General features: G+C 53.9%; 1 protein-coding gene across 3 annotated transcripts in view; it reads right to left on the bottom strand.

Moving 5' to 3' along the window:
* Positions 1-763: 763 nt before the first annotated feature.
* Positions 764-19,995, bottom strand: part of TMPRSS13 (transmembrane serine protease 13) — a 28,764-nt gene continuing 9,532 nt past the window's right edge. For 2 of the 3 annotated variants that reach the window (XM_059416394.1, XM_059416401.1), the window contains 13 exons: positions 18,018-18,282; positions 16,967-17,071; positions 14,750-14,788; positions 14,532-14,654; positions 13,470-13,599; positions 11,649-11,741; positions 10,593-10,636; positions 9,243-9,405; positions 8,241-8,413; positions 5,575-5,673; positions 3,162-3,304; positions 2,870-3,022; positions 764-2,193 (listed from right to left, as the gene is read on the bottom strand). In XM_059416394.1, coding sequence (XP_059272377.1) covers positions 2,167-2,193; positions 2,870-3,022; positions 3,162-3,304; positions 5,575-5,673; positions 8,241-8,413; positions 9,243-9,405; positions 10,593-10,636; positions 11,649-11,741; positions 13,470-13,599; positions 14,532-14,654; positions 14,750-14,788; positions 16,967-17,071; positions 18,018-18,282 — 1,557 coding nt within the window. In that variant the 3' untranslated portion in view covers positions 764-2,166. The remainder of the gene's footprint in view (positions 2,194-2,869; positions 3,023-3,161; positions 3,305-5,574; positions 5,674-8,240; positions 8,414-9,242; positions 9,406-10,592; positions 10,637-11,648; positions 11,742-13,469; positions 13,600-14,531; positions 14,655-14,749; positions 14,789-16,966; positions 17,072-18,017; positions 18,283-19,995) is intronic. The other variant, XM_059416396.1, reaches the window with a different exon arrangement.

Here is a 19,995-nt window from a genome sequence, read left to right as displayed (position 1 = left end):
CTCCCACTGACATGAGAGAGTAAAGAAACCAGATCTGAGGTGTCCGAAGGCCAGGCCCATGGACGCAGGCCTGGAGACATCTGTGATCGTGGCCAGAAGCAGGGGTGTGCCCAGTGACGCTGGTCGTGTACCCATGGGTCGCAGTGATGGAGGTCAATATATTCAAGGTAGGAAAGTAACTGCGGAGCAAGAAGGGATCGATCTTTCAGAAACCGATGGGACCACCGATCCAATTCTGTTGGAAATGCTTGAGGAAGCTTCTTACAATCAGGCCTCTCTCTGAGCTTGCAAAGGCAGAGGAAGAGAAAGAGGAAGAAGGGAAAAGGAGAAAAGACAAGCACTGGATTGTCCTTCACCCATCCTTGTCTGGTTTTGTTGGTTTGGTTGTTTGATCTGGTTTGGCTTGGTTTGGTGAAGTTTTAAGATTCCTTTCAAGCCTCCCGTCCTCTGTGAAGCCCTCCCTGACCTCTCCAGGTGCGACTGGTAGCTTCCACGCATGCTGTCCATACTCGTCATAGCTTCCGTCACACTGAGTCACAATCATGAGTTCCTGAGGACACTGTCATAGTCTTTGTGCCCCTGAGCCTGTCATGATACCTGATACAGAGTAGGCACTGATATGGCAGGTCGGGGGTTGGCTGATGGGCCAAATAAACACTCAGAACCCACAGCTGAGGAACCAAACCTAAGAACCCCCACAAAGGCTGTCTGGACACTGGGGTGGGCAGGGAATCAGTAGAACAACAAATCACAAATTTTTCAGGTCACACAACTTTTATTGCTGAAGACCATTGCCGGGGCTGCCGTAGACATGAACATTGCCCTCCCCCCCCCTCAGCCCTAATAACACGCAACCGGCTCCCTCGGCCCCTGTCCAGCCTTGCTGCCTGCCTGAGCTGGGCTGGGCTGACCCGCGTGGACCCTGCCTCTGAGAGTCATAGCACCGTGAGGCAGGCCCCAGGAAGGTGAGGAGAATGAGGCTGGGCAAGAACAGGTAGCCCAGAGGAGAGGTTGGCGAAGGCCCAGGCCTCTGGCTGGCATGGAAACCAGACACACTGATGGCTCACGGGAGCAGGGAACCTCAGATCCTTCAATACGACTGTTTGGAGGGCCTGGAGACAGTGTCGGCTCTCTCTTCACGGCAGCGTTGGGGTCAATGCCCGGTTTCTGAAACAACTGAGAATTTGAAAGGTGGAGAAGCGGAGAAGAAACTACAAAAGGCCCAGGAGGGCACTGGACAGGGAACCCTGTCCACCCGGACTCTCTTAGGCTCTGACACCCATGGAGAAGCAGCAGCCATTTCTTCACGCCCTGGTGTGGCCTTCAGATGCAGCGACACGGGTGGCTCTCTGTGAGGGATCTGCTCACCAGCCTGCCTGAGGGCTCCCTACCGAGTACCCCAAAGCGGCTCCTTCATCTGGTCTCTTGAGGTCGGGAACATTCTGCAGGACTCTGGAATGGCACAACTCCCAGAAGCCCCTTGGAGTCTGTGGGGTGATGGATGCTAGTGCTTCAGGCGCCTGGAAGTTTTGGAGAATCTTTATAAAATGCATCTACTTCCATTTTTGAATATAAAAATAAAATAAAAATCTGCCCCAGTGCCTCTGAGCCTGGACTGCTGCATGCAGCCAGCCCTCCACATCCGGGCACCAGCACGAGGTCTGATAAAGAGCAGGAAGCTCTTTCAAAGGGGGACACTTCCCGCCAGGGCCAGCCCAGGCCCTCTGCTACCCGGGTTTCCCCGGGGCTGCTGGTGACCACGCAGTCTGGGTTCGTCTCCAAGTCACGGTCAGAGGAGCAAGAATGCCTAATATGGACTTCCAGGCCCTTCTCTGGGGCCCTGTTTGGGCTTTACCACCTCTGTCCATTAAGGCTACCCCTGCAGGAACCTCCACACAGCCCAAACCATTAACTCCAGGTGCTTTCCAACCTGGGCTTTGCGAAGAGCTGACAGCTCTTCTGGTTTCTGAAGACCTTGGGAGAGTAACAACATCTACTCATGTGCACGCATGTACACACACATACACACACGTGTGTGCATATTCACAGAGGCAGCAGATAGTAGAGGTAGGAGTAACGAAGGTGCCTGGTGGCCTTTAGCCTAGATGACACTGCCGATGGCCCAGTCACTTTGGCCAGTGCCGTGAGGTGGGACAGTCCAGCTGCTTAGGATTTCCGGAAGTGCACCTCCCTCTGAGGACAAGAACAGGGAGAACAGGATGAGGCTGGGTCAGGAAGACAGATGTCGAAGGTGGGGTTCAGAGCCTGCCATTCAGTCCAGCTGTCACTGGGCACTGCTCCTCGGAGAGCGGCAACAAGGAGGAAACGTGGAAGGAGAGAGACACCAGGCTGGATTTCTGGACCAGCCACCCAAGCTCTGTGTGCTGCTCTCCCCTCTCTCAGGCAGAGGAGGGAAGGTGAGCATAGCTTTCGTGCTTTAGGGCTAAGATGGCAGGTGCAGGGAAGGTAGGGCTGTTCTGGGTCAGCAGAGGTGGGGGTGAAGCCCTGCACCCCAGATACCCATGAGACTAACTCCCTGCCAAGGAGGGAGGCCTCCTTCATACGCCGCTCCAATCAGCTGTGTGAACTCACTCCGTGGCTGTCTCTGGGGAGAAGACATGCCGCTGGGGCCCAGCCTGGGGCCACCCCTTTCCATCCCTCCAGAGGAAGGAAATAGAAGGTAAGAAACCTAAGCCGCTGGGGTTGGCCCAACATTGGATTCCTATCCTGTCCCAGTCTTCCACACTTCTGAACACCTCCAAACACGACGGGTGAGGGGAACTTTGCTAAGACTCTGGGGAAAGCCTGGGCCCTCTACCAGACACCCCAACTTTGGGGAGCTCCCAGTCTGCCCCAGGCAGACACTCACCTCCATCTTGCTATAAATCCAGGGGAGGACTTCAGTCACTTTGGTGTACACACCGGGCTTGTTTCTCTGGCCACAGCCCGTGCCCCAGCTGGTGACTCCTGCCAGATACCAGCGGTTGTTCTGCTCACAGACCAGGGGCCCCCCGCTGTCTCCCTGTGGGGGGAACACACATCTCAGCAGGGTAGGAGAGGTGGTCCTTGAGCAGGAAATGGCAGGCACCTGATTCTCACTCTGAAACCACCACCCCAGCCTTCCCCCATGGCCCCTGGCTCCCAGGACACGAGCCTCTCACCTGGCAGGAGTCTCTGCCTCCCCGGAGGTCCCCAGCACACATCATCCTTGGGGTAAGGTAACTGTCATAGACCAAGAAGTCATTGCATTTCTTAAAGTCGATGAGGTTGACCTGTACCTCTCGGAGGAAGGGGGATGTCTTCTCTTCAGTGAAGGCGAGTGGAGGAAAGAGAAGATGGGAAAGGAGTGAGACCAGATATGGACACCTTCATGACCTTCTAGCCAGCCACCCCATGACTCAGATTCACAGCTTCCTGGGAGCAGAGGATACCATTCCCATGGCTGGCCTCCCAGAACATAGGGCCACATACACCCTCACACCACACACACCCCCCTACATGTAACATAGAGACAGACATGTACACAAACTCACAAGCCTACTGGGCTGCCTTCATGTTGCAAAATCTTCTCTGTATGCAGAGCACCATCAAACACATCATTTCATTTGTTTTCAGTAACTATGTGCCCTAATGAGGTATAATTAATCCATTTACAGTTGGAGGAACTCACGGCCGAAGGCGTGACTTGCCCACAGTCACACGGCCGGTCAGTTATGGAGCTGAGACCAGAACAAGTCTGCTCCCAGGCTAGTCACCATCCACTGCACTGAGCAAGGGAAAGGAGGCCCTGAGACCTGCAACTGGCCAGAGGCTCTCTGTGAGGTCAGCCACGTGCTCCGGGGCCAAGCATAAACCATCCTACAGAACCAACATCAGCAAAGATCACTCTGCAATAGAGATAAAGTGAGGGGAAAGAAGACCACTCCACTTCATAACCTTGTTTAAGGGTAAATGAAAACAAGGTAGGTTACAAACCACAAATAACGGCGACTATCCCCTCTCCCAGCCAATAGGAATGTCTACTGCCTCCTCGCCGATTATAGCTTTAGACTCTGCTTATTCTTAACTCCTAGATGAGATTATTAGGATGTCCAATCATAGAATTATCCCTGCTTGGGTGCCTCGGTGGCTCAGTGGGTTAAGCTTCTGCCTTCAGCTCAGGTCATGATCTCAGGGTCCTGGGATCGTGCCGCACATTGGGGTCTCTGCTCAGCAGGAAGCCTGCTTCCCCCTCTCTCTCTGCCTGCCTCTCTGCCTACTTGTGATCTTTGTCAAATAAATAAATAAACATTAAAAAAAAAAAAAAAGAATTATCCCTGCTTCCTGAAAGCATCCAATCTAGAGAAATGTTCCACTTCTTTGAACCGCCGCCCTCCCCTACAATAAGTCCTTCCTAGCACTCTGTTATTAAGATGTCCATGGTTCCCTGTGGTATATGTTCCCCCTCAGTGCAGTGAGCAATGGACCAAACGTGTTTGATTATAGGGGGTCTCCAGGTGGTCTTGGCTGGAGACCAACTACTTTGACATCTGCTCAGGTATATACATTCATACACATTTGTCTCAGGTTGGTTTACAGGATTTCACTTGGGAGAGCTCCGTGTGAAGCTGTTTAGGGGGACAGAGACACCTGGTAGGATCTGCATGTAGGGGGACATGGGTACCTGGTGGGTACCTGGTGTTGTCTGCATTGATGGGAGGATCTTAACTGACCAAGCGGAGCCTACGTGGTCTGAATAGAGGATGTACAGTGTTGTCAACAGTCAAATAGTCTATTTGTTGCCAATTAGTCTTTTTTGGTAAAGATATGTGAATGAAGTGTTGGCCTCTTCGCCAGGAGGTGGCACCTAAGAATTCTGAGGAAATAACCATATATGCCCCTAGGTACACGCTGTACATAAACACATTTTGTATATTCTTATAGGGTAAGTTTTCTGTGAAAGTGGCAGATAGTTAAGCATGTGTCTTGGCATTTTTTTCACCTGCACATTTGGGACTTTTTCTTTTGATTGACTAAAGCTGCATATACTAAAAACAAAAACAAAAACTTTTTTTTCTCATTTCATTTTCACTTTTTAAAAAAATTCAAAATAACTGCAATTTAATGGGGGCTTTCTCCATGGAAGAGTTAGTCCAAAGTGTAAGAAACAACCCAGGCTCTGTGAGCAAGTGGTGGAGTATGATGCAGATAGCACCAGCCTGGCATGTTCTAGACCATTCTAGGCTGTTCTAGACTTAGTTCTGTCTATCAGAAACAACTAGGGTGACCCTGGGCAAATGACGGAGCCCCAAAGGTCTTTAGCTTCCTCATTTGTAAAATGGGGAGAAGGGTTAAGGGTGATACTTGGGAGACCAAAACTTTCTAACATGGGTTATAAGATGTAATATAAACTGGTCTGCCATGTGTGGGGGTGATGTGAACACACATACCCTCATGCAGGCCCATGAATCTCTATGCCCAAACCCTCATCTAGATAGGCCCTCCTCCATACACCCCGATACATCACCCCCACACACTCTGTACAGATGCACATGTACACACACACACACGCAGCCCAACAACTCTGCCTCTCACCATCAGTCTCCTTGGTCTTGCCAAAACCTGTGATCCAGCAGGTCTCATTGAGGCTGAAGGTCTGTCCGTGCATAGGGAGGCAGGCAGGGTGGATGTGAGCTGCAACAAGACCTCAAGACATCAGAGCAAGGTCAAGGCTGGAGATCTCAGCTGGGATGGTACTAGGGAGGGACAGGGGTATCCAGGTCCTAGGACCCTCCCTCCTTGCCCCAGTATGGTTCAGAAACTTCTAGGGCCTTGAATAGACCAGGCAAGAAACTCAGGCACTTTATCTTGACCCTCCAGCCTTTGGGTTGCTGCTAGAGTTCCCGTAAACATTCTGATCTCAGTGAGTGCCCTGTGGGCAGAAGCATATGCCTTGGAAGCTCCCCTGTGCCACGCCGATACCAGGGTGGCTCTAAGGATCTCCCTTCTATGAGTGGCTTTCCCGGCTGAACCTCCTCCATGCCCATCTGTCAGAGGAGGGAGCAGCAGCAGACCAAGTCCCAGGCATTAGCACCAAGTCCCAGGCATTAGCACCATGGCCTCTCAGTGATATGCCCAGCCAGGTCTGGGGAGAGCACCCACAGGTGGGTCAGCAACTGAGGGGCTTCCTCCAGCTCAACCTCCCCAAGTGGGAAGAGCACATCCCTAGAGGCATGGACCACAAAACCCCTGCTCACTTGCTCCCAGGCTCAGAAACATTTAGAAGGTGCTGCTGTGCGTCACGTCACAGCCTTTCTGAGGACTGGGATCTTTATGCTAGGGCGTGAGCCACCAAACTCCAACTTGCAAGATGAAAATACCAGCTGATAGAATGTTTGCAATGCTCTCAATGGTTTCTTATGCTCACCTAGAACAGTGCCTGACACATACAAAGTACTCAACAAACAAAGAAAGGAAGAAAGGAAGGAGTGACACAGAAAACGGGAGTGTGGGAGAGGGAATGAACGCTAGATTCTTCTCCTATAAATTGGGCTCTAAGTACCGGGGTCTAACACATTTGTCTGCTAGAGAGTAAACAAAAAAGAAATGAAGGCATGGCATCAATCATTAACCAAAAAATGCAAAACATAATTTCTTAAAATATGCCCATTTTTAAGATATAGGGTCTTTAAAAAAAATGTAACATGATTCTATCCTCCATTCATTTTTATGGGGGGAATTAACTTTATCAGTGAACTTTCACAAGTTTTCTTCGATAGAACTGTGACTTGAAAGTGCTTGGCCCGCCAAAGGAGTTTAAGAAAATCTACCCTGATTTCTAAACCCAAAATCAGGGCACCTGGTCTAAACTGTAATTCTCAGTCTAGATGTGTGCTTCCTGCCCAGGGGCCTATGAGTCTGTAGAGGGACTGCCACAGTCTGAAAACCATACACAATGTTATAATAGCTTTCATTTGGTTTTACAGATTACCTAATTTGATTTGGAATTCCAAATAACATTAAGGGAGGTTGCGGTGGTGGGAGATCAGGATGGTTAGCGAAATGGAGTCTGGGTTTGGCAAGATTGGAAAGGCCTGTTCTGGTCCTGCAGTCTGACTGCCCCTCTTAGGTGGGCATGAAGGGTAAGGCATGCACGGAAGACCGCCCCTCGCCACAAAATGGGCTGATAGGCTACAGTGAAGGAGACTGGCCGGCTGGTGGGCGTGGCTCGGGGAGGGCGTGGCCCTGGGCCAGCCCCGCCCAACCGAGCTTAGGCTGTTTCCTCCTCCTCACCCCACTCTGACGACCTAGTGTCTGACAAAGGACTGACACTGCCTCTGTAATTAATATGCCCAGAAAGACCAGTTCACAGGCTCAGAGCACGAGAAAGTCAGGACTAACCAGAGAGCCCAGAAAGCCCAGTCCACCTTAGAGATCCTTCTCCAGAGAAGCCCCACTTGTGCCATGTCGGCTCCCCCAGCTGTCCCCACCATCGAGTCACTGGCCTCTACTGGCTGCGCATCACCCATTTCATTCTATTTGCAATTTCAACTGGAGAGCGTGCAGCATAGCAGTAGACACACGGTAAGTATTTGATAAGTGCGCACATGAGTGAGTGAATTCATAGATGAAACCTTTGATATCCCGACAACTCCCCTAGCATTTCTGTCCTGTGGCCAACCTCGTGGCAGTTCACTGTCTGCATATGTGCTCGTGCTGTGCTCCCAGCTGCAGTGATCCCAATTTGCCAGCACGAAGAGCTTTACTCCGGAGGCAGACCCGCCTGGATCCCATCCTGGAGCAGGCGACCACTTAGGACTCTGGCCGTGGGTAATTTTCCTTCCCTGAGGCTCCATGTCCTCAAGTATAAAATGAAGCTAATAATAGTACCTGCTCTACAGGATAGGTTGGGAAGAGTAAATGATGCAGCTGTAAATTGCCTGTCGCAGTGCCTGGCCCCTGTTAAGTGCTCAATAAATATGTGTGGAACGATTCAATCTATTCATATTGGTTAAGACCAGTACCCAAGCCTTATCTCTGTCATCAACTTGCAATGTAAGATGTGTCATTTGGCACAACCTTATTTCCAGCCTCTGAGCCTCGGTTTCTCCAATGGTAAAGTAGAGAAGTGCTCCATTAAATGATTCCTAAGAGCCTTTGGCTTCCACCGTGCTGAGGCTCTGGGACCCCAAGAGGGCCTATGGACGTGGCAAGGCTGGGCTCCAAGGGCTGCTGGAAAAGCGGGCGTGGCTTTGACTCACCAGACAGGGTCAGGGGCTTGGAGAGCCGCATGAGGGCGATGTCGTAGTCGTCTTCCTCGTCCGTGTAGTTGCCGTTGATGATGATCTGGGAGATGGAGGCTGCTTCAGGTAGCCGGAGCAGGTTGCTGGTGCCTGCGTAGACCTTCCAGCCCTCCAGAACCTTCTCCCGGGTCCTGCAAGAGCCACAAGGGAGCATGGCCCAGCTCTTTGTCTGGCAGGGCCCCCTGGCAGTGTCTGCCATGCACAGGGAGCTACAGCCGCAGCACCAGCTTACAGGCAGGGGGATGGATGAAATGACCTCAAAAGGGAACCCTCCATCTTCGCCCAGGACTCAAAAACAAGCCCCCCGCCTTTCTCTAAAAGCCGGTCCTTAACTGGCCACCCAGCACCTCATGACCCCCACTGTCTTCTCTGCATTCCACCAAGCTTCCTATAAGGTGGACAGGACAGGTCAGCAGAAATGGAGCTGTAGACAGGACAAAGTGACCTGCCAGATACTCACTCCCTCCTGGGGAAGCTAGTGCCCCTGACGCCTTATCCTCAGAGCCCTTTCCTGCCCCCCAGCTCCAGGGACCTAGACTGGCTGGTGACAGTCAGAAGCTCACAGCACCACCCTCCCCTCCACCCCTATCCCTCCATTCCTGATTCCCTGGGATAGCATTTCTGTTCCTCGGGCTCCCTCCCCGGAAGTTCCTGTTGCAGGAAGCTGGTAACAAACCCAAAGCCTTTTTATTTCACCCCATTCTTTGTTCTTAGGGAAAGACTCCTAAGCCATTTTTTCCTGCCTGCCTCACCCTCCCTCTAGGCCATTCAGGTTATTTTCTCATTCTGGGCTGCACTCAGAACAAGTAGCCCCAACGCCCAGTCCCAGGACCCAGCAGTAACTGCAGATCATGGTCCTGAGACTGGGGGCCTGGGCTCACGACCAAAGCCCTCTCTGCTGAGAGACAAATCCATCTGCCATCAGCCCTCCCTGGTGCTCCCCGCCCCTCGGGCACTCACACAAAGAAGCAGTGGGCAGCGGTGAGCACCCACTGGGCGTCGATCAGCGTGCCCCCGCAAATGTGAGTGGTGCCGTAGTGCAGGCTCACTTGCCAAGGCCACTTGCTCTCTGGGGCCAGCGCCCCTCCCACGATCCTCCCCGTCATGGCCCTTAGTCCACAGTCTGGGGAGAAGCAGAAGCGAGGAACTGTGACCTCTGCTGCTCTCAGAATGGCTCCCGTGCTCCCTGGACCCAGGGCAGGCTCAGGCAGCCCCATCCTGAGGGCACGTGCCCACCCATGGACACAGCTTTGTTCACTTAATCTGATGTGGCCCAGCTGTTTTCTGCCAAAGCAGAGCTTCCATGGGGAGGGTTAGACTGCTGGGATCACTCAGCGGGGAGTTTCATCCCAGGCAAGTTCCTCTTTCCTCCTACTCATTCATTCTTTCCTTAACGATGACAAATGCTCATTAAAGTGTCTGAAGTTGGGGGACTGTGCCAAGCACCATACCATCATGATGGCAAATCCCAGGGCTGCCGTGCTGTGCAGGTGGGTCTGTGCCCATATGATTCCCCAGGGGGTCATTTAATGCTACTGGGGACCCTGTATGTACCCCCACAGGGACATTCCCAACCATATTCTGGAGTCATCTCCCCAAAATTGTGGACAAGGAGGGCAGTCTTTGGAGTCTGTTAGGACATGTTTCCTTTTCTCTTTAAAGCGGGAGAGAATGAAGAACCGGTAGTAGTCTGAAGGGTGGGCCCTCTGTCTGTAGCCCTGTGCCCGCCCACTCAGGGGAGCAAGCCCACCTGGTCATTACTGAGAACACAGCACATGTATACAGGCTGCTCAACAGCTTGGGTTTTGGGGTCAGACCCAAGGTCAGATACCAGCTCCTAACCTACCAGCAGTGAGACAAACATGCCAGTCTCTTATCAGTAAGTGGACAGTAATGGCCCTGCCTCATGAGAATGAAATGCAATTATTTATCAAGAGTCAATAAGAGTAGAATGTACTCAGTAAATATTGGCCCTAGATCTAGTTCCACATCTGTTGATACAGGAGCTTTAAACTGATCCAGACTAGCCCTCCAGTCCTCTCCACCTCCCAGAATCCGTGAGATTTGAAGGGCTTCCCCTGTATGAACAAGGTTGCTGGGCTGAGCAGAGTCAGGAGAAGGAGAAGTGCTACTCTGAGACTGTCCCAGTGCCTTACAGGGACCTCAGCCCTGAAGCAGGCCTGCTGCTGAAGACTGTCTTCCTGTTGGGACCCCCCGGGCTGGCCATCTCCCCTAGAGGGGTCCCATGTCTCTGCTCCCTGACTCCCACCCCACACAGGCCACAGTCCAGGAAGAAGAGCATCTTCTTACGGGAACACTGGAGAGAGACATACCGCTGGGAAGGGCATTCAGACCTGTACAAAGGGACACAGAAGATGGGAAAAGGGCACTTTAGATACCTCCTCCAGAAAGCCTTCCCTGATTGAATCCCTCTAACTTCCTATTCCATTTCCTTTGCATAAGATAGAGGTTCTGATCTCCCTCCCAGAGAGACAGACCCTTCTAGTGCTTTCTCCAGAAATGGGGATGGCTCAGTGCAAATCATCCCCACTCTTGTCCCCATCCCCACCCCTCAGTTTTCTTATGGGAGATTGCACGCATTGGGTAGATCCCTGTCCTTTGAACTCATGACTTCATTGTCCTGCATCTTTCCACAGCACAAGAGGTGGCCTGACTCTCCTCGGCCAGCTCCTCAATGCTCCACGGGCAATGTAGCTTGCAAAACACCTAGCACAAAGCAGGCATCCAGGCTACAGCTCATTCTCTTCTCTCCCCCCCACTCCCTGTCCCTTTTTCTCTGGAAGCCTGGCTTCTTCTTTCCCTCCCCAAGGTAAACACCACTAGCTGGTGGAGCACCCTTCAACCTTCCCCTGAGTGGGATTGGGACAAGGGCGGGTCTGCAATGCAGAGATGACAGATGGCAGGGCCCAGGAGGGGGCCAGGGCCTCCCAGCCAGGCCTCCCTGTCCCCGGTCACATGCACCTGGCCCTCCTCCTGCTCCTGTTTCCCCACCCCCCATGACCCCAGCGATGTTTCTCCCTCCCCACCTCAAGCCCACTCCCTACAGTGGCTCCCAGTCCAAACACCCAGCAGACTGGTGGCCCCAAGGTTTATTTACGGTCTCTAACAAACAGATGAATGCTTGGGGCTCCGCTGACCTTGAGGTTCTCTCTGCACCACACTTCAATAACTTTCAAGTCAGGAGACAGGTGGCAAATGGGGACTGTTTCGGGGATGCTCAGGACATTCAGATGGACTCCTGGAGGCTAGGTCTCAAAAAGGCCAAAGGAGAGGGACTCCCTGACTCAAAGCACTCCCCCATTTTTCCCTGCTCACAGGCAGGCAGCCTGGCCCACACTACCACACCTGTAGAGGCTTTCCTGGAGGGTGGAGTTGTATTTGGAGATCGAGAAGCTGCTGGCAAGATTCCTGTGGGCCACCTCGGTCGTCCGGTAAGCACTGTAAGGAGGGGAGGGAAAGAAGAATAAGCCTGCCCCCACTCCCGGTGCCCCAGCTGACATTAGAGTTTTGCTGGCAGAGGCCAGGGGCGCCGGTAAGTCCCATCACACCCTGCCCCCACCCACACATTCCACCACTGCCCGCCCCCCCAGCCCTGTGCACCAGCCCAGGAGATGTGGCATTAGCACCCCTGCGAACTTGTTAGAAATGCAAATTCTTGGGTCCTCTTAACCCTAGACCTACTGAATCAGGAACTCCATTTCTATGTTTTTGCAGGCTCTCTGGGGGATTCTGATACACATGCAAATTCAAGAAACACTAGCTGGGCCCTTTTCTGGCCAAGCTGTGATCCATGCACCACAGCAGCACCCCAAAGCTGCTGAGCCAGACTTTGCCTTTTTAAGATCCCCATCTTACGGCTTTGCACATGAAAATCTGAGAACCTGGTACTCACTTACTGGACCTCAGGCCACAGTGTATGTAAGAATCACCTCAGGACATTTGCTAAGCAGGTTTTAAATCTTAATCCACAGAGTCTGATTTTAACAACCCCCCCCTGCCCCAGGTGATTCTGATGTGGGAGATCCATGGACAATCTGCGTGGCACTTCTGTGAATTTCTGGAACATGGTGCACCCCTGAATGAGTGCGTGCCTTTTGCACATGCTGTTCTTCTTCCTGGGGTTCCTCTGTTCCCTGCTGTCCACCAGGTGAGGTCAGGCTCCCTCTCCATTGCGTATCCATAGTGCTTACCATTACGCATAGCATTATGCTATGGCTATTGGTTTAAGCCTCTCTCCCCCACACCATACCGCAGGTTCTGGAAGGGCAGGGATCTTGTCAGGGTACCCGTGGTCTCTGGCACGCGTCAAATCTCAATTATGTGTTTGGAATAAGCGACACCATGTACTGAAGCCCAAGGGAGGTTCTGATTTGCATAAGGTCGTACAACTCGATAATTAAAGATATCCGTCTTCCAGCCACATCCCCCTGATTTCCCTCTCACAGATCGGAACTCTGAGGCTGAGGGAAGGGAGAGGACAGGCTTTCTAAGTCCTGGCCTCCCAGCCTTGGGTTTCAAGGTGCTTCTTCAACAGAGAGTCCACAGCTGAAACCCTTCCTCCCACAACCCCACACATATTGGTGAACGCCAATACTCAGACCAAGAAGGAAGATGGAGTTAGCTATGTGGCCTAGAAATGAGGGAAGAAGGCAGGACTCCATCAAGTGCTCCCTGCTCCACCCACAAGCACCTGCTTTGGTGTGAAATCTTTAGAGCCAAGAAGATTCTTAAGACTTCACCTGGCCACACCTGCTCATCTCCTCCCCGCTTCGATGAGTTTCAGCTCAAGCCACAACTGCTTGAGTGCAGAGCCTGAACCTCTGGTTCCCAGTGGGAGTGCTCAAAGCCTTACCCCCCTTGCTGGGCTGCTGTGACCATGAACTGTGACCAGGGACACAAAGCCACTTCGATGCAGAGAATATACGGGAGTGTCAGGTCCTACGACAGATCTCCACATCACGACTTTGGCCTCATGGGACCAACTTACCCCCAGACTTGGGCACCCAGGGGCACTGTGCCTTTGAATGACACAGGAGTGTCCTGAGCTAGTGCCCTCAGCCCTGGTCCTCAAGACTCTTCTCAATGAGTTGCCCACAGTGAGCCTGAGGGGCCCTTGCAGAGAACCCAGGACGACTCTGAACCTGGGACACCTGGGGGGATATTTACCTTACAAAACCCAGCTGCTGGCAGGTCTTCTCTGAGTAGGACTCATTCCAGCTGTCGCTGCAGATGGGAAGCCACTGATGGGAGGACCCGGAGTAGACTTTAAGCAGAGACTTGTCCCAGTCAAACCTCACTGCCGGGCAGGAAAAGGGCAGAGCGGGCTCTCAGCACCCGGTTCTTGAGGAATGTACTGAGTTGGGCTCTTAGATGCTCTTGTCCTGGGGCTCCTCGCTATGGCCTGGGGAACATCTGGGAGCCAGAGCCAGGAGGTAATGACCACCGGCCAGGGCTCAGGAGCCCAGGACACTCAATAAAGGCAGAGCCAAGGTAGGGGCCGGGGCAGGGCAGAGAGCTCTCTCTGCAACAGGACCCAGGGGACCAGTGCTGGGAAAAGGGGTGAGCACTGCCAGTAGCCTTCGCCCCAAGAAGGCAGCGGCATGCCCGAACAAGAGAGTGGCAAGGGGAATAAGGCCTGTGATCTGACTGCGTGTTCAGTCAGAGAGTGGTGTGCTCACGGGCAAGCACACACAGACACACAGGGAAATGCTCCCATGGACCCCGACATTGAGCCTACGTGTCAACAACGCACTGAAAGCCCCCTGAGCATCCAAGGGCAAAGAGATCTTTGCGCTCATCACTGCTGGCTATTTACAAACCGGCCTGTGTGAAACCATAGGACTGCCAAGTCAGAGGTCACCTATGGGGGCCTAGATGGACGGGGCATATGGGCAGATCTCTGGACCCCACATCTGCCTCCAGCTGGAGTAGCTCTATTTTACCTGCTACTTGGGAGTGGGCAGATTCTGAGAACCACTAATCTTGTCCAGTTCCCTCATTTCACAACTTAGGGAAATGAAGCCCAGAGATGGTAAGTGACTTGCCTGAGTCACACAGCACTCAAAGCCAGGTTTCAGACCCGAGTCTACTATCACTAGAACCTAGGTCTTCTGACTCTCTGTGCGTTGCCTCCAATTCGAGCTGATATGCAGTTTGCAGTCACCAGAGTGCACGCGCACACACACACACACACTCAGGCACACATGCACCCGTGCCCAGCAGCCTTACCGCAGCCCAGCTCATCACTCCGCAGCTTACAGTCCACAATCCCATCACAGCGCACAGCATGGATGGGGCAGCTCTCCACTGGTTCCTTGTACTTGATCCCCGTGTGGCCCCGCCAGAAATAGACTGGAAGACAACGGAGCAGACACCTGGGTCACTGCCAACCCCAGGTGGACAAGACACTGAGCAGCCCGAGGCCCTGGGGGTTCTGAGACACCGACCTGCAATCCCTCTTGGACTCTGGGGCTCTCTTCCCCCATCTGTATGGAGAAAAAGGCTGCTCAGAAATGCTCCAGAATGCCCCAGAAAGCTCCTGCAAGCAGGGCAGCACCAGGCAGACTGGAGCAGCCATCCAGAGAGAGAGAGAAAGAGAGGGAAGGACAACGAGGGAGGGAGGGGTGGAGGTGGGTACGGCTTGGGAGCTCCCGTGCCCTACATGGGCCAGATTGGCAGCCAGAGAAAGCCCTCCTCCAGAATCCCAGAGCCCCCTCTCGGAGCCCCTCTGGCATATCCCTTCTTCTCTGTGCTCTGCAGGTCATAGCAGAGAAATTTGTCTCTGCCGTCCAGATGCACAAGCGCTCCCCATGCTGTCTGCTTGAAAGCTGTTCTTTTGGTCTCAAATCTCCTGGATTTTCCTTTTCCTTCCCCTCCCCTACACAAGGGATGTCTCCTTCAATCAGCTCCTGCCCCATTACTTGTCTTTAGAAATGTCTTTCCTCTCAAAGAGCAAATCTAGATGGCTGATTCCCAAATGTACAAGCTTTGCAAACTGTGAAAGTCAGCCTCATGACTCCCTGCATCTGGAGCACTGACCTCTTCTCAAACTAGGGATGCCATCCCTCCTGCCTGGAGACATCTTCCCTTGGGTGCCCAAGAAACCTGAGTTTTAACTCCTCACCCCACCCCTCATCCTCAGCCTGATCCCCCACTGCTCCCCCCTGCCCTACCACACGCTAGGTCACCCAGGGCGAAGGTCACCCTTGTGTGTCTGTTCCTTCCAGATCCAGACTCCAGTGCCCGCTAGGCCACATGTGGAGGGGCCCCCCTGATGGTCAGTGGACCTCAGGACATGCAGTGAAACCACACTGTGACTCCATGGTGGGGGCGCCCTGAGATGCCAACTCAGTCCTCCATGGGTCCTTCCCACCTGCTCTCCCATGACTGCCAGGGGGTCCCTAGAGCAGTGCCCTGTGGGGGAGGGGCAGGAGAAGCTGGGCAGCATGTCCTGGCTTATGGTCCACGTGGATACCATGTGGCAGGCACCGTGCTGAGGACACCCTTATGAGCATGACAATGATGCCATCACCTTGTCAGGCAGGTGGGGACACCGAGGCTGGGGAAGTTAATTAATTTGCTGCAGTCCCCCAGGTGGCAAGTAGCAGAGCCAGGAGGCTCCAGGGGGCCATGCCCTTAACCAGCAAACTATCTCCTCCTGAGCCATCCTCTTCCTGGAGCAGCCTGGCCAGCCCAGGTTTCCACATGGTCACCCACCTGGCTTCTCCCCACACCGTGCCACTTCTTCAGGAGAAACCTTACTCCCCAGCCTGGTGTTTAAAGCTCTGTACCATGTAGCTTGGCCATGCGCAGCCAAACAGCCCCCCTGGGATCCCCCAACACTCTTTTCCTCTCTGGCCAAGAGGTCCCTTCCTTCTCCCCACACCGACCTCACCCACCTCCCCCAACATTTCCTGCAGGAGCTCCTTCCACTCAGACACCCTATCCACATGCTGTCCCCTCCTCCAGCCTGTCTCCTGGACCTTTCTGAGCTGTCCCCTACCACCCTGGCCCACACAGCTGACACCTCTTCCTGAAGGTCCCATCTGGCCTTAATTATTGCCAGCCAGGTCTCTCAGGAGATTGGAATCTCTCCGAGGACAGGGTGGCTGGAGGTGTGCTCCTCTTCTGCCCCATTCTGAGGTTCCCCACTGTGCTGGGCCCGTGTCGAACCCCAGAACACTCTATCCTATTGTCCAAAATGCCCAAGAGACTTTCCCTTAATCTATCTGTTTTTTTAAAAAATAACTAGCATTTAGAGATTTTTGTGCTGGGCCCTGGGCTATTCTGTCATTTATGGCTCCAAACCCAGTGACATCTTTATGAGTGCTGATGGAGCCCGTAGTAAGTCAAGTGCACTGAAGGAACTGAATCCCATTAGAAGATGCAGAAACGGAGCTCAGAGTGGTTAGCTAACTCTCCCAAGCAAGATGCACAGGAAGGAGCAAGGATAAGGCCCAAGCCCAGTTCCCCCTAACCCAGTAGCCTAAAAGGGGCCTGGAGGCACCGTGGCCCACAGCCTTTTGCAGGAGTGTCTGTGGGGCAGGGTAGCCAGCTGCATGTGTGTTCCCCTCTCCCGTCAACTTGTAGCATGCCCCCATCGGCGGACCCCGTGCCTTCTGACCATGACCAGAGCCTGCCCCTGCTCCCTCTGTTAAACTCACGGAGAATGATGAGGGCCACCACGAGGACGATGAGGAGGAGGACACATCCGATGAGCGGTAGCCGCTTCCGGCCCTCCTGCCAGGTGAACTTGGGCAGGCTGATACCTAGGAGCGGGACAGCACCAGGGGAGGGTAAGGCTGCTGGAGAGGGGTCCAGGGCAGGGGAGGAGGGGAAGGGAGCAGGCTGGCCCAGAAGGGCCCCGTGGGGACCTCCCCACTGCAGAATATGGCCCCACTCCACCAGATACAGACAGCTTGCTTTAACGGAGCGTCTCCTATGGGCCAGCCAGGCACTGGCACGTACTCTCGTAGGGAATTCTCACAGCAATCGTGTGAACTGGGCGATATCGTGCTTATTTTATAGATGAGGAAACTGAGGCTCATGAAAGTGAAAGAACTTGCTCAAGGTTACTCGGCGAGTGAACAGCAGAGCAGGCAGTCAAATGAAGTGTGTCCCATTCTAAAGGCCACCACACCAGAGTGCCTCACCAGCCCGAGAGGGCAAGACTGGGAGAGGGGTCCCAAGCATGGGATGGTGGGGACGGTCTGAAGTCTACAACGAGGCAAGGCTGGGATGGACAGACACACTGTCTTGTTAGGGGCAGAGCCAGCCCCAAGGCCCAGCTGGCAGCTCTGATTTCCAGCCCCTGAACCAGATAAGCCAGTTAGGAAAGATGGGGCCCGAGAGGGCCTGGTCAGAATCCATTTCCTCCATTTCCTCCCATAGATGGGTCCATGGTCAATCAGGACCCTGCTCCAAGGCAGACCTGGGCCTCCCAGCAGACCTGTGGGGCAGCCTACGGAAAGAACCCCAGTCTCCAACCAGAGTCCTCATTCTCGAAATCTGAACACTGTGCAGCCTCCAAAGTTACAGCTGCTGGGTTGGTCCTGGTTCCTTCACCCTTACCACCCTGGCTCCAATTTTCCACTGTCTTGGGTTTACATGGAATGGCCCCTTTCTGCCCCCCCCCCCCCCGACCCCCCACTGCCCGCCCCTGACTACTCCCCTGCTTCCCTGCTCCTCTTGCTTTCCCTGAAGTGTCCCCCTTACCTGGGCTCTCCCCGGTGGCCCTCGTGGCTGGTGCTGACCTGGCAGGAGATGCCCGGATGGGCACGGCGCCCACTGGTGTTGCTCTAACAAGATATACTCTTGTCGGAGAGGATGTCGTGGAGGCTGACCTGGCAGACGACGACCTGGAAGGGGACGCCCGGGCCGGGGGCGTGCCAGCTGGAGACACCCGGGCTGGGGACGTGCCGGCTGGAGATGCCCGGGCTGGAGACGCCCGGGCTGGAGATGTCCTTGCCGGGGAAGCATTCTGAAAGCAGAGTGAAGGGCATCCCTCAGGCTGCTCCCCTGAGAAAGCACCCAGCTGTCAGCCCCTCTGAGCCAAGAGATACTAGCCCTGGGGCAAGCAGCTAGGTGGGGAACAAACTCCGCCCCCCAAGCATGTGAGAAGAGAGTGTCCTGGGGTGCAGCACCAGTTTGAAGAGCCTGCACCTCCCCAGCTCCCCATGGTCTCTCCCTATCACGGGGACCTGAGGAGGTGGGCAGAAGGCAATGGGCCATCTGCCTGGGGCTTGAGGGGCCCTTGCTTTGGCTACATGTGTCTAAGGACCCACCCTCTGAGGGTGGCTCAAGGAGATATGATCCCCAGAGGCAGAAGTGATGGCCCTTTCACTCCCACTCCCCTCACACCACAGCCCTTTCCACTTCTGTGCACCAGACTTCTAAAACCCCATTCTTACTATGAGCTGTCGTTCAAGGGTGACTAGCTCTGCTTAAGAAGAGCCCTGACCTGCCTTGCAGCCCACCATTCTCAATAACAACCATATTTGTCTTGCTCACTGGCGCACCTGCGCTCACGCATGTGCATTTGCTCACCAGTGCACCGGGGCAACTGGAGAGGCAAAATCAGAAGAAGGTACGGGTGGGGTACCCGACTCGGCTGCGGGAGGAGTGGTCCGCTCACCTCGATTCAGCACTCCCGTGGGTGCTTAGAGAGGACTTCACATGCTCCAAGAGCTTTATATGTATTCACCCACTTAGTCCTCAGGACAGAATCGCTCCCATTTTGCACACGGGAGACAGAAGCAGAGAGACTAAGCAATGTAATCAAGCCGTCAGAGCTGGAGAGGGGCAAGGCCAGAGCTTGAGTCCAGAAAGCCGGGCTTAGGGACCAGCTCAACCACGAGGCTTTGCTGCCTCTCTGAGGAGGAACACGGTTGATAATGCAGCAGCTGGCCTTACTAGGCAATCTGTGAATGCTGGTAAGTTCCTTCCTGGCAAGTGGAGTTTTTGGGGTGGTTTACATCTAAGAGAGAGCCAGTGGGCAGTCAGGGCAGGCGGGAAGTCTGGTGGGGCTTCCCAGTCCCTGTCACTGCCTTCTGACCCCTTATACCATCTCTACCTCTTCAGGCCCCTCCAGAAGTCCCAGAGGCAGCAAGGGGGATCTGGGAATGTGCTGGCCCCAGGGCCACATCTGACCCTCGTCATCATTTCCACTGAGCGCTGCCTGGCCCCTGAGGAGGACAGTCTGGGAGGGGGAGCAGCAGGGATGGTGAGGGCGGCTCACCTGTGCTGGGGACCCCATGCTGGGGGCATGGTCGGCAGGGCTGTGGGGAGGACACAGGCTCTGGACCCCTAGCATTTGTTTCCATCCCTCCCCTGCCCCTGTGCTAACACTGGACATTATTAGTAAGCAAAGCAGGTAAGAAAAAGTCCTCCTCATTTGAACATCAGCCCAAGTCAACACTATCTTCCCTGCCAGGCAAGGGTTTCTTGTTTGGTTTTGTTTTAATTGTTTTAAACTCTCTTTTCTAGGAGTCAGAGGTAATAGTTTGGTCACTTCCTCGCTGTTCTGGAGGCTGCAAGATAAATTCAAGAAGGAATCTCGAGTCCCTAACCATGCTCGGCTTACCACCAGCTGGGACCAGGAGCCATGATCCCAGGTTGTTGCTGGGTTTCTTGATGGATGTGAGTAAATACACGTGGGTCCAGGTGTCCCAGCCAGCTGAGCAGGGACACACAC

Source organism: Mustela nigripes, chromosome 1 (genome assembly GCF_022355385.1).
Source record: "Mustela nigripes isolate SB6536 chromosome 1, MUSNIG.SB6536, whole genome shotgun sequence".
NCBI classification, from domain to species: Eukaryota; Metazoa; Chordata; class Mammalia; order Carnivora; family Mustelidae; genus Mustela; species Mustela nigripes.
This window is presented reverse-complemented; position numbering and strand designations above follow the sequence as displayed.